The sequence below is a fragment of the Podarcis bocagei genome (assembly GCF_964188305.1).
Source record: "Podarcis bocagei genome assembly, chromosome: 8".
Classification (NCBI taxonomy): domain Eukaryota; kingdom Metazoa; phylum Chordata; class Lepidosauria; order Squamata; family Lacertidae; genus Podarcis; species Podarcis bocagei.
The window spans coordinates 85,713,158-85,727,082 of record NC_138133.1 but is presented as its reverse complement, the minus strand read 5'-3'; the positions used below and the strand labels follow the sequence as shown (position 1 = coordinate 85,727,082).

Sequence of the window (13,925 nt, the reverse complement as noted above, 5' to 3'; positions counted from 1 at the left end):
TAGTATGCTTGGCTGCTCCTTTCCGCTGTATAGTAAACTTCAGAAGAGCATGATCACTCGCGCCTAATGATCCTTCCTTTTTTTTTTTTATATAAAATTTTTATTGGGTTTTCCGCTTTTATAAAGACAATACAAACAAAACAATAACACAAGACACAAACATGTATAAATTCAGCAAATCCTCTTCTCATAACCTTGTTCCCTGACTTCCCCCCACCCCCCCCTCGTGCATCCCAATTCCCAAGATTATATCAGCAAGTTGGTATTTCTCCTCTTAACCATCTTATTCATTTTGTTGCCTCTTTTCTAATAAAAAAAAAAATTGATTTTCCTAAGTTGGACTTAAGTTCTCTTCCATCGATTTTTCATTTTGTCTTGAATAAAAGTCATATTAACCAAACATGAAAGTCTTAAGAGTTTTTAAGAATCTCCTCTTCCCTCCCTCCCATCCCCGGTTTTTGTCCCTTCCCAATAAAAATCCAAAGTCAAGATTCTCAGCCTGGGTTCCTCACGTCCGAGGCTTTCAAGTCTCTTTCAGTCCCTCTCCGCCAGTCTCGTTGGTAGTCCTTTATGTCAGTCGTCGAGTCTGGAAAAGGATCTTTCACCATCAAAACATATTCTCTTCCCACAAGGAGATTTGAAAGCAACTGCTGGAGTATTTCCACAAAGCCTGTATCCTCAAAGTCAAAATCCAAATGGAGGCCCCAATCATATTTCTTTATTTTAAGCTCCTGTACATATTGTCCCAGAACCTCCTCCTTCTTCTTCTGCATCTTTCGCAGACTTGTGGTAGATGTGTTCCCAGAGTCTCCTTGCTTGTGTTCCACAGATGTCAGCTTTTGGTTGTTGCTTCCCAAGGTTACTTTCTCTTTTTCTTGTTTAGTCTCTTCCACCTCTGTAGACATTGTTTCCCATTCAGCTGTGGATTTTTTCTCATTCAGGTCCTCAATACAAACAGCAGAGTTGCCTGTTCCCAAGGTCATAATGTTAAGTTGTTTATTCATGGCTAAGCTCTGCTCTTGTAAGATTCCCACCAATTGAAACATCCTTTCGATTTCCACTAGTAACTTTCCATCCACAGCCATTGTATCCATTGTAGTTTCACAGAATTCCCCCTAGAGGGAATCTGGTTACTTATTAGTCTTTTCTCCAACAGTCCTTTAACTTGTTATTGTTACTTTGTTTCCAACAATTTTAACTCAATTATAACTCGTCTTAATCCAGAGGGATCTTAAATAGTGATTTTTCCGCTTTAAACTGCCCGTTTGACAGCTTTGACAGCTGTCAAACTCCGCAGCTCTTACACAGGCACAAAGGCAGGACGTTCCCGAGCCCGGGAGGGGGGGTTGTTCAAAACATAAAGAGGGTCTCCAAAACTCCACTCTCCAGCACAAAATTTCCTTTAACTAAATCTTGAAAGTTAGTGTCCTTTTTAACTCACCCCACCAAGGGTAGGCTCTCCAGCTTAGCTCTTATGTCGTTGCTTAGATCGTCTGCAGGGGGGGGGGTGCGGACTTCCTTTTAGCACACCCCCCGGTCGTCTCCAATTCAGGGAAAAAAATTTTAAAGTCCCAATCCGTCTTACTCACGGGTAATTCTTTCAGTCCAAATTTTCAAGGAAGCAAGTCAGCGCTCTTCAGCCATGGCACACGGCTTCGCTCCGCTGGGGTAGCGGTTTACTCTCAGCACCACGCCACTCTCCGTATCCTCTCCGTAGCCTTTAAAAAGGCTCTTCGTGAATCGGGGAGGGCGCTTAAGGTGCCCACCGAGTCACCAGGTCCTCAGGCATCCGCGCCTGAGGTTTTTGAGGGTCCCCGCGTCGCCGTCGCGGCAGGACCCGTCCCCAGCGGAGCCGATTCCCTCCGGAGCTCGGAGGGAATCCGCCATTAGCTGTCCGCGCCAACCCGGAAGTTCCACTTGCGCCTAATGATCCTTCCACTTCTACCCCACTAACCAGCTCATCAACATTGGTTAGGACCAGATCTAAAATGGCTGTTCCTCTTGTTGCTTCTCCCACTTTCTGGACAATGAAGTTGTCTGCAAGGCCAGTGAGGAATCTGTTTGACCTTATGCTCTTGGCTGAGTTTGACATCCAACAAATATCCGGGTAATTGAAGTCCCCCATTACTACTATCTCCCTTCCTTTTGCATGCTTGGCCATCTGTTCCAGGAAGGCATCATCTATGTCCTCCGTTTGGCTTGGGGATCTATAGTAAACTCCCACAATGAGGTCTCTGTTATTCTTCTCTCCCTTAATTTTGACCCAAATGCTCTCACTTTGGCTTTGAGGTTCTAAATCTTGGATCTCTTCACAGGTATACACATCCCTGACATATAATGCCACTCCTCCTCCTTTCTTGTCTGGTCTGTTTCTCCGAAATAGATTGTATCCCCCCATTATTACATTCCAATCGTGGGACTTATCCCACCAGGTTTCAGTGATGCCTATTATGTCATATTTAGTTTGCTGTACCAAGAGCTCAAGCTCATCTTGTTTATTTCCCATGCTTTGCGCATTAGTGTACAGACATTGAAGTCCATTAATCATTCCCCCATGTCTCTTATTTAAGGATTTTTTCCTCCCACCACTAGGTCTGCGTGCTGTTTGCTCCATTTGGTCTATGACATTTGGATGATCATCTTCATCAATTGATAGACTCCTACCTTCAGGAGCACTGTCTCCCTCCCCCACATTAGTCAGTTTAAAGCCCTCCTGATGAGGTTTCTGAGATTTTTGGCAAAAACATTTCTCCCAACCGTTGTGAGGTGCAGCCCATCGCTTGCCAGACGTCCATCTTCAAGAAACTGCAGTCCGTGATCTAAGAATCCAAACCGTTCCTGTTTACACCATTTGCGAAGCCAGCTGTTCACTTCCACTATTTTTCCCTCTCTCCCTGGGCCACGTCGTTCAACTGGGAGGACAGATGAGATGACAGATGAGATTTGAAGGCAAGTTCAATGTGCTGAAGCCAGGCCTGCTCTAAAATGGCTGCCACTGGGCTCTATAGCCAAAGTAGGTCTAAAATATCACGGCCACCAGCAGACCTAATGGGGAAGGGCAGGTGGGTGATGCACTCACTCAAATCTGAGACAGAGATGACCGTGGAGCCCTAACCTGCAACACTCGTGGCACAAAAGGAGGCAACTGATAACCAACTGCCCACAGGAGGGTGGAGGGGGCCCAAGCCAAACCAGCGGCCAAGCGGTCAGCTCTGTGGCATGTGTGCTGCCCAAGTCCCACATTGTCCTTTCGACCAAGCTGCTCAGCAGCAGCTCACATGCCTGAAAGTCACAGAGGAGGAGAAGGTAGTCCAGCTCAAGGCTTGCCTATCTGCCAACTCAAAAAGTTTCCTGCCAGCTTCCCACGCTAAATGGAGCTCAAACGCCCCAAGAGACACCAGCAGTGAAAACAGAACAGTGGAGTCAGTAATTTTGAATAGCTATTTTATTAGCAAGCAGATACCTATATAAGTACAACATCCATCAAACACCATTTAACACTCTAACTGAACAAGCTAAGTGACTGGCTTGTTCTCAATTGTCTATTCATCCTAAAGATAAATTGATATATACCAGCAGTGAGTGCACATGCAAATGGTGCTTCAGAATAGGACAGAGGAGGGTGTATGGAAACGGGGCAGGGCTGTGTGCAAGGGAGAGTTGAAAAAAGGAGGAAAGAAGAGGTTGAACATGATACTGGTATGCTTGCAAAGGAGGCCAAGCAATAAGAGAGAGGGGGAAGCTTTGTTTGTTTGCCAACCTTCATTTGAGTATCACAGGGTAGTTTAAAGTACAGTGGTACCTCGGGTTACATATGCTTCAGGTTACATACGCTTCAGGTTACAGACTCCACTAACCCAGAAATATTACCTCGGGTTAAGAACTTTGCTTCAGGATGAGAACAGAAATCATGCTCTGGCGGTGCGGCAGCAGCAGGAGGCCCCATTAGCTAAAGTGGTGCTTCAGGTTAAGAACAGTTTCAGGCTAAGTACGGACCTCCGGAAGGAATTAAGTACTTAACCCGAGGTACCACTGTATAAAAACACAAAAAATACATAAGATAATGACACACAAAACGATGCCCCCTACATGCACAATTTAAAAGGCCATAGATTGTTTAACTATTCAAAGGTCTGTGAAAAGAGGAATGACCCCCCCCCCCTCCAGGACCTGATGATTCCCTGGGTAGAAGATTCCACAAGTGGGGAGCCATCACAGAAAAGGTTCGTTTTCATCTTGCCACTCTCTGGACTGCTCAGGGGGGAGGTAAACAAAGAAGGACCTGTTTATGATTTCAGGGTCCGGGTTGGTTCATATGGCGAGAGGTGGTCCTTGAGGTATTGCAGTTACGGGCTGTTGCTTCTTTCTTTCTTCTTTTTCTTTTAAATCCTATATCTGGATGCTGCTTCAGAGGCCCTCAACCTCTTATTTATGTTCCTCTATGTGCACTCTACAAGATAGTTGGACAGTGTTCTCGAAGCTACAAACATGAGCCTGACCAAACTGCGGGAGGCAGTGGAAGACAGGAGTGCCTGGTGTGCTCTGGTCCATGGGGTCACGAAGAGTCGGACACAACTAAACAACATGTGCACTCTGTGAGCAGGATGTGCACTCTATGAGCAGGATGGAATGCATCCTAAGAGTTCCTCTTCTTCTCTCCAGCTTCTCTCAGATTTCCTCTTTCTGCATTCGGCACGGAAATGGGTTGATCTCTGTGAAATGGAGACTGTAGGGGGGAGGGAGAAAGATGGTGGAGGGGAAAGGGGTGAATGTGAAAATTGGGTTGCTAAGGGGCTTACAACAAAGCAGGGAGGAGGATGATTGGGGATGAGGTTGAGAGCAGGGGCAAGAAAAGGGTGAATAGGAGGGGGAGGTGTGTGAAAGAAGGAGGTGCACCTCTACTTAGTAGATGGTGAAATCTATTCCCTGCCCCGTTCCTCCGTTCCTCTCTCAGCTGGTTTCATGGTATAGCCCCAATTCCTGCAGAGTCAGGTGGGAACCATCTTGAAGAGGCAAGCTCAATGTAGGTCACTGCAAATCATCCCCTATTCTTTGAAGAAATGGAAGGTGAATCTTGAGCACAGGGGCTTAGAATGTGTGATTGCATGATTGGTAAATCTTTTGGAGCCATCATAACTTGGTTTCAGCCGAGGGCGCCATTTCATCTGGATGACTTTCTTCCTCTTTGAAAACATTCTGAAGTATGACTTTCATGCTTCTCCTAGGTTTGCCTCTCTTTGGACACCCAACCAGGAAATAGATCAAAGGGTTAACACTGCTGTTCAGAGTGGCGCACAAGTAGCCATATTGTATGCGATGCAAAGTTGGAGACTCAAAAATATAATGGCTTATGTAAAAGGCATTCATTGGAAAAGAAAAAGAAAGAAAGAAGAGGAGTGTAAGCAGGATGACCGTGATCAGCTTTCTCCGCCTTATCCGTTGTGTTTTAAAGCAGAACTTGATAAAAAGGATCAAAGTGGAGAAAGTCATGAGTGGGAGGCAAATGAAGCCGTTCACAATATACTGGTAGCACCTTATATACTTGTGTTCCTTCTTAGCAGTCAGGAAGAGAATGAAGTGAATTCCAGGGAAAATGAAAGAAAAAATCTGTATCAAGGCACACAAAATGGTAGACAAACGTGGTGGCCGGTGGCATCGATACCAAAGGGGAAACAGGACACAAACAAACCTGTCGATGCTGATGGCTGTCAGCAGAAACTGACCAGTGTTGTACATGGATTGGAAAATATCTTCGAAGAATTCAAACACAATGCCTTCATCCTCTTTACGGTTTTGAAGATAGCGTATTTCTAAAATAAACTCAACAACGAGTAAACCAAAGTCCGCAATGGTGAGGTTCAGGATGTACATGGTGAAGGGGGTCCTCTGAATACGGAATCCAAGCAGCCAGATGACAGTTCCATTCCCCAAGCATCCCAAAATGCAAACTATAATTATTGATACACACACTATATACATTGTTACTGTCCTATATAAAAATTCTGGGTCGTCATTACTGTGGCTGTTGTTGGAAAAAACACTTGCATTGGATGTTCCATAATATTCCTCTCCAGCATCCAAAGGGTACAGGAGCGTTGGGCTGAAACTTGCCATTGTGTTCAACTTTGGCTTTTGTGTTCTGTCTGGTGTAGAGATTCCTGCTGGGAGAAATGTGAGGAAAGGTCACGTTAGCCTTTTGCTAACAAGGTGAACAAACCATTTCAGTCTAGTCTTTCTTGCTTCAGTCTTTGAAACCACTGCTAAGGTGAAATGCTTCTTGTTATACCCTCTCCAGCTAAAGCTGCATTTTCAGAAAGACGCATAGGGACAATAAAGTTATCCTACCACTTTCCATTGTTTCATTTTTCTACCCCATTGATTGCAGAGGACATGAAGCTATCCCAGTTGGACTTGCTGGCCTACTTTGAATGTGCCCAGCCAGGGCAGTAAAGGAGGCAAGATAGGTGAATGAATGGAAGGTTCTGAAACAGAAATCATGGAGTGATAGATGGCAGTTTCACTCTTGCTGTCAATGTCTCCTTTCAAATAGTAAAATTTAGTTTTCTTTTCTCCCTCTTAAAAAATGTGTGTGTTGTTTTTGCTTGTTTGCATTTCATACTATCCTGGTTCTAGTAAAGTTCAGTTTTTACCTCTGTAAGCAGTGAATTTTCTCCCTTTAATAGTATCCTAGTTCTATACTTGTAACCCGAAAGCCAGCTCTTTTTTTGCACTTAATCAACTGCACAAAGCTGAAATGGAATGGGAGTGCCCCATCCATCTCAAGACTGTCCCATCCAAAAATACCCAGAAACAGCAATATTACTGGGGGAAACTTGGGGACTGCAAGGGTGACAGTCACCATCCTGCCGTGACTTTGATCCATGGGGAAATATCAGAGGAACACACTGTTTAAATGATGACAGCAGAGAAGCAGTGGCGTAGCGTGGGGGGTGCAGGGGGGCCCGGCCGCACCGGCCGCAACATCTGGGGGGGGCGCACTCGCACTCGCAGCTCTCTGCCCCTACCTGGCTCACTCACTTTCTCTCACTGCAGTGCTGGCTGTGCGTATCCGATCCGAGCCGCTGGGTCGCTGCCCACTGTGGAGGGGGTGGGTGCCAGGCGTGTGGTGCGGAGAGAGAGCGAGGAACTATCTGGGGAAGGGACAGTGCAGCGGCCGCCCAGTGCAGCGCTGAGCACGGGAGAGAACCACACCAGACCAGACCAGGCAGCAGCAAGAAGAAGCTGGCAGCGAGCGGCGGCAGGTTAGGGGTTAGGGGGCGCAAATTACTTGCCTTGTCCCGGGTTAGGGGGCGCAAATTACTTGCCTTGCCCTGGGTGCTGGCAACCCACGCTACTCCGCTGCAGAGAAGGCAATTTGGAAAGGAAGAGATGAATATGAGCAAAGGCATTTGGAGATAATTTCCCTACATTCTGGATGGAGGTGAAGAAGTTAAGCCCAAAGCTTTTGTCTTTAAGGTGGGGTGTGGAGGAAGGGAGAATGTAATGTGGCCTCAAAGAAGAGGAAGAATGTCCTACCTTAATTCCAATCACAGATGTTTGCTCTCCTAGAATTCGAAGGTCTGAGCCAGTATTTCTTCTCCGTTTTCAAAACAAGTTGCCGATCCAGCTGTCAGCACTCAGCATTGAGCAGAGAACATCAGATAGAACATCATGTTGGTTTAGCAAGGGTGGGGCAGGTAATTGATATCCTGTTAATATGTGCAAATCCATTAGCTGGTGTTTCAAAAAAAGGCGAGGTTTGGGTTAACTTTCTTTCCCAGTATGCATCAGGATTCTCCTGTGTGCGCTTCAAATTGTTTTGGTTGTAACTTAGCAAAGCCTCAGAAGATATTTGCAGCTTGTACTTGCAGGTGTTTCAAGCTTAGTGGCATGTTGCATTAATAGTCAGATTCTGCACTGAATCAGCGACGACAATGGAGCTTTTCAATCTGTTGCATCTTCAGGCAGAGCTGTAAAAGGCTGTTGCCAGAAATCCTGGAGAACTCCTGTCAATCAGTGTTAACAGTACTGAACTAGAACCATAGAGTGGTAGAGTTGGAATGGATCCCAAGGCCCATGTAATCCAATCCCCTGTGATGCAGGATAAAGCGTGTTCTCCTTCATGGAGAGCACATGTTGCAGTGGGGGGCCGCCAGGACACTCCAAAGTTGTGGGGCGGGCTAATTGATCGTTGGCCACTGATGCAATTGGGCTTCCCTTCTTGTTGGGATGAAGTTGATGTTGCCATTTGTTGATTGACAGCCAGAAGTGCTAAAACTCCTTGCACGAGGCTAGGGCTTCCTCTTTTTACCCGTGCATCGGATTGCCCATCATCTGCTCCTGGGGCAGGGGCCCGGTAGGAATTTTGTCCATCTGGCTGATTAACTGGGGCCATTTGGTTTTTACCTACTGCATAGCAAATCGTCACAACTTGTAAGGTTGCGGTTAGACACTGGTTTATGGTTTGGTTGGTTGAGGGGCATGGATTGGCTGTGCCTGCCCCTCTAATGCTGCTGCTGCAAAGGATTCCATTAAAGGAATCAGGGGATAACTATTGCTTGTCCACCCTGTCAAGGGAGCTCGGGCCATAGCAATGAGCTCCTGGTTGCATTTGGGGAGGACTGAGGGCAGGTTCCCTGCTCCGTTGCTACCCCCAAGTGTATTCCCCTTTTCTGACTTTCGCAGGCGTGCGGAATGTCAGTCTGTCCCCCATGGGGGGGGGGGGAGATAGTCGCAACCAATGCCTAAGCAACCACTCACATTTTTTTGTATTTTAATAAAGTTGTGGCCAAAATTATGCCAAAAACCTTAAACAAAAATTTCTGTGTGATGTGTGAGTTACTGGGGTGGCCCTGGGGACCTCGACATGCAACTAGATGGAGTAATAAGTTTAACTTCGTATAAAGCAGCTTTCCTATGTTCCCACATTCACAGACTCGCACACATACATACCTTAAGAATTGAGCTGTGGACATAATGGAGGCCAAAACAGACTGAAGGAGAGATCAGGGCAAAGGAATCAAACCAAGGGCTTTTCTGCAAATGCTGCTTTTGAAGAGGAGTGTAGCGAAAGAGAGAGAGAAGCAGAGGCAGCACAGAGAGGGAGAAAAAAAGCAGGAAGGAAAGATTTCATGAATCAGTGCCAGCCCATTGAAAATTCTGCTTTAAAGGGATTCCAAATGATACTGCAAATGCTTTCTTGCTGCCTTGTTAAAACACCAGTTCCTGATTACGCACTCACATTGCTGTAATTCTATCCCTGCAAGCAGCTGCTTTATGCTCTTGCCCAATTTTATATACACTACATCTGGGATTGTAATAGGTATGAGTTACTCGTGTGTAAACTGGTGCCTTTCTCCGTTAATTTGCCTTGTTAAGCCTTTCTGACTGCACAGCCCCTTCTCATCGTGGCTGCCTCAGTCACTGGCAGAATCCATCAGTGGGCGTTTCTTGAACCTCTTCCAACATAAAAGTTGTTTGACCCCCAGTCTCCTCCTCCTCTCACTGCACGGGAGTCTTCTGCGCAGGGAAGGCGTGGGTAGCGGAGGACCTGGGCTCTCCTCACTGATGTCCAGTGAAGAGTCCTGGAGCCCTCTCTCCACTTCCCCTGTCTGCCTCCCTTTATCCCTGGTGTTGCGCTAAATGGCTTCCCCCTCTACTGAGCTGTTTCTCCCCCTGCTGCTGGGTCCTTTGCCAGCATCATCTGGGAGCCTCCCCTTCGCCTCTCCCTCCGATGTCAGTTCCCTGACAGGGATGAAAGAAGACTGAGGGATTTCAAGCCTTAAACATCCTACTTCCAGCCAAGCATTTGATCACAGATGAGAGCAGACAGGTTTGAGATATTCAGAACTTCATACAAGACTTTCCTCTTGCAAGTGTGTTACGTGTCAAATGTAACCTGATCATATACTTGAGTTGGCAGAAACACACACACACACACCATAATAACATGGACGTGGTTCCTTAGAGCATGCAAAGGTTGCAGGTTCAGTCTTAGAATTTTCAGGTAGGACTGGGAGAACACCAAGCGGTGATGGGGGTGTCTTCAATTGTGTCTGTCTCCATGTGAGCCCATTGTTTTGTCTAGTCGTATAGGAATATGTGGCATACTTGGTTGGCGATGTAGTAGCGTTCTATATTGGGAATCCCCCCTCACCCCCCATGCCAACAAAACTCACTGCAGTCAACTGAAGGCAAGCAACCATGCTCTGGGCTCCCCACAACTTCTCTCACTGCCAACAAAAACTAATAAATGAATGGGGGGGGGGAAACCTGCCCACACGACGGTGACACAAAAACCTCGCACATACATTATGTCAAAGAATGAAAGCTTTCTACCCCCTTCTCCCCCCTCCATGCCTCTCGTCTCTCCCATCTTCATACGGCCTATAACATTAGTGTCTCCCATTGAATATAACTGATCTGCAGAAAGGACTCTATGAACTGAAAGCAGAGGTGCCGCATGTACTTTTGTTAGCCAAAGAAATCTTAATAAAAGCAATTTTTAAAAATCTGGGCAAGCCACTAACAGTCAGTATAGACAATATTGAGCAAGATGGACCAGTCATCTGACTAAGTTTTGTTGCTGTCTACTTTCACCACCCACAGAAGTTCAGGGGCTAAGTGCAAGGAGAGATAACTTCTGTGTTGCACACACTAAGTTGTGATATTCCCTCCCTACACAGATGCATGTGGTACCTTCATTATGCACATTTTACCATGTACAGATCCTGCACCTCTTTATCCTAGCCTTTGACACCTGAAAGTCTGGTGTCAGGTGCTTTTAACATGCTTTATTAATAGTGCTCTACCACAAATGCTTTCAGTGAAAAGTCTATTTGATCCAGATGAATACATTTATGCAGTACTGATATTAATATAAACATTTGAAATCATTAATCAAGAAACAGACGGGTCTACAGGATGACACTCAAGTTGGATCTCTGTTGAGTTTCACAATTAATATTGCTTTTACAGTACTTTGTTCTTCGATTCAGGAAGTTTACCTTTCTCTAAACTCTCATTCTTATCCCAACTAATTGTTGCATTAAAACAATAATATCATAATAAGACAATCTCTTTCATGCATGAATCATATAATTCATATTACATCATGAATCATATTACAGGGTCTCCAGATAGCCATTCTTACTGCTCTCTGGATAACCATAGTATAGAGCAAGCATCACAATCTAAAAACATCACTCAACAGTTGAAAAAATAAAATAAGTGGACATCTTTGAAGCTCTTCAGACATATACACTCAGTGGCGTAGCGTGGGTTGTCAGCACCCGGGGCAAGGCAAGTAATTTGCGCCCCCTAACCCATGGATTTGTGCCCCCTAACCCTAACCCCCAGATGTTGCACCCGGTGCGGCCGGCCCCCCCTGCACCCCCCACACTACGCCACTGTATACACTCTATGGTAAATACATTTGTTTGGGAAAAAAAGCTGAAATGAGCATACACTATAATCAGAAGAGAAACACAAAAGTTTCTGATTACTTTGAAGACATCATACCAGGTTTTGCTCCTGGAGCTCTAGCTCCTCTGTATCTTCCTTCTCCTTCAAAAGAATCTGGAGTATGACCCGTGTGTTCTGCTTAATTCAACCCCTTTTCTTTCTTCCAAACAGGAAACACATCGGTGGATGAAATATGATATTTAGACAGCTGCATAAGAACTAAAAATGTGTAAGAGCCGAATGAAGAAATGATCAGTTAAGAAAAACAAAATTAACGGGAAAGCTAAGTTAAGGAAGAAGCAGAGTACAAGCCAAATGGCTGCCTCCTCTGTTGTCATCTCAAAGATAGTTTTATGAACAGGATAAGAGTGGAGATAGTCCTAAGTGAGAGGCCACACACAGTGCTATTTTTTTCTAGACAAAGAGGTGCCAGAACTCGCCATGAATGCCTCCCTTGTTCTCTTATAATGGAAATGGCGCCCACCTGAGAGGTGCCAGAACTGAGTTCCAATGAGTTCTGGTGGGGGGGGGGGAAGCCCTGACCACACATGAAATAAAATTAAACCCACTTTTCAGAAGAGACACGGAGGAGGCACTAGAGAAGTCTTCGTTGTTCTCCTGACCTATAGATCACTGCTATAGTAACTACATCAGGATAAATCCCTTTATTGATGTTAGTGATGCATTGATTTTATATTTCCATGCTTAAGCTGCTTAGCAGAATCATGGATACACAACCCAAAACCCAGGATATCAGATATTGTACAGGTACAGTTTCAGATGGTGCCACAGATAGCGCTTCTCTCTGTGTTTGATGGAGATAATAAAAGCACAGCATGTAAAGAACTTGAAACATTTTTTCTTGGTAACTGAAAGTTTTATTATTGTTTATTATTATGTACTATTATTATTATTAATCTGTTGTACAAAATTGGAAAGCTTTACAGGATTTTTGTGATGATCTTGCATAAGAAATGTATGGAAGTCTAATCCTTCTGAGAAAATTACATACTACTTTAAGGCCCTGAAAAGTTTGGCTAAAGGTACTCCATTTCAAGATATATGGCAGCATTTTATTACATGTGTAAACATGCATCTTTTATATCAACAGTTCCCAACAGTAACATTAAAACTTTGGAATTCCTAAATCTACTGGATTTATTTCATGAAGCAATATGCTACTATACATCTCCCCTGTTATTAAGATTATTACTTTTGTTAAATACAAATGTATTAATTAAAAAAACAAACCCACTCACATATATACATACAAGATTACAACCTAAGAATCATCATAACAAAATCCGTTCGGCAAACTGGAAAGTGGGAAAGATATCCCTCCCTTACTGACATTTTCTGAGTTGGTTGCATAGCAGGATCAGTGGAAAATGGAGGAAGAATTGGCAACTCCATTATTTCTTGTACTTTGCTTTCCGTGTTTAGTCAGTCATGGTGCTTCTCCTTGCACAAATTGTTGGGATACTGCCAGGGAGACAAAGGCCATCACTGCCTCCACGTCGCCTCTGGACGTCCATCGATCTCCCGTAGATACAGTATCAGTCAATTAGCGACATGAAGCCTTGGAAATAGCTTTCCACATTCCAGAGCTCATGCACGCTCTATCAGCAGAGTTCGCACAACGAAAGATGCACTCAGGAGAGCATATTTACAAGTTTATTCAGTGTTGGTCAGAACAAAGAAAAAAACATGACTGCCTGCTTCGATGTCTCAGGCACAGAGAGAAAACGAAAGCATATAGACAAACAGAAACTTCCTGTGAGCAGGAAATACGTAGGCTGTGACTCACAACAGCCTGTCCCCTTTTTAAGGTGGAACGGAAATATCCTAACACAAATATCCTGCCATTCTTCTCCATCTCCTCAGTTTAAAAATGGTTCAAACTCTCAATGATTATCTCCTGCATGGTTTACTGCTTTCCTCTCTGGGCTTCCTCACTGTTCTACTTTATCCAACACTTGGCTGCCCCAACTATTTACATCTCCGGCCATTCACACCTTCTGTTGTCTCTCCCTGATTCCCTTCCCCAGCTTACCAGTCATTTCCACCATTGGTAAAACTCCGTATCCCTGTAGCTGGATCTGAGCCGGTCTATAAGACAGTCACATGTAAACCTCTATGCTAGTAAAAGCCATATTATATTTGGAACTGCACTCATAAAGGTCAGCAAGAGCAAAACTAGAAGCAATTTTGGAGACAGAGTGCAAAATGCGATTGAAGAGATTTCTCAAAGGATTTCTGTGTGTGCCTAGGTTGTCAGGGGGCTTTCCCAGATGTGCAGTTCACATCTGGTAGCTTTCCCTTGAAGGGAATCAAAATGATTTTGACATGACTCAGAAGGCTCCTTGGGTAGGTTCTTTTTTAAAAAACATAGTTATTTTTCTCATGGCATGGGTTTAGTATCAAATGCTGTTGTAACTGCCTTCACCACAGAACACACTCAA

At 44.7% G+C, this 13,925-nt stretch overlaps 1 protein-coding gene across 1 annotated transcript; it reads right to left on the bottom strand.

Annotated features, from left to right (window-relative positions):
- Positions 1–4,605: 4,605 nt before the first annotated feature.
- LOC308593649 (mas-related G-protein coupled receptor member H-like) lies at positions 4,606–7,698 on the bottom strand. Its single transcript, XM_081206096.1, has 2 exons — positions 7,537–7,698; positions 4,606–6,158 (listed from the first exon to the last, which is right to left on the bottom strand). Exon 2 carries the CDS (start codon positions 6,112–6,114, stop codon positions 5,131–5,133), a length of 984 nt encoding a protein of 327 aa, XP_081062222.1. The 5' UTR covers positions 6,115–6,158; positions 7,537–7,698; the 3' UTR covers positions 4,606–5,130.
- Between the last annotated feature and the right edge of the window lie 6,227 nt (positions 7,699–13,925).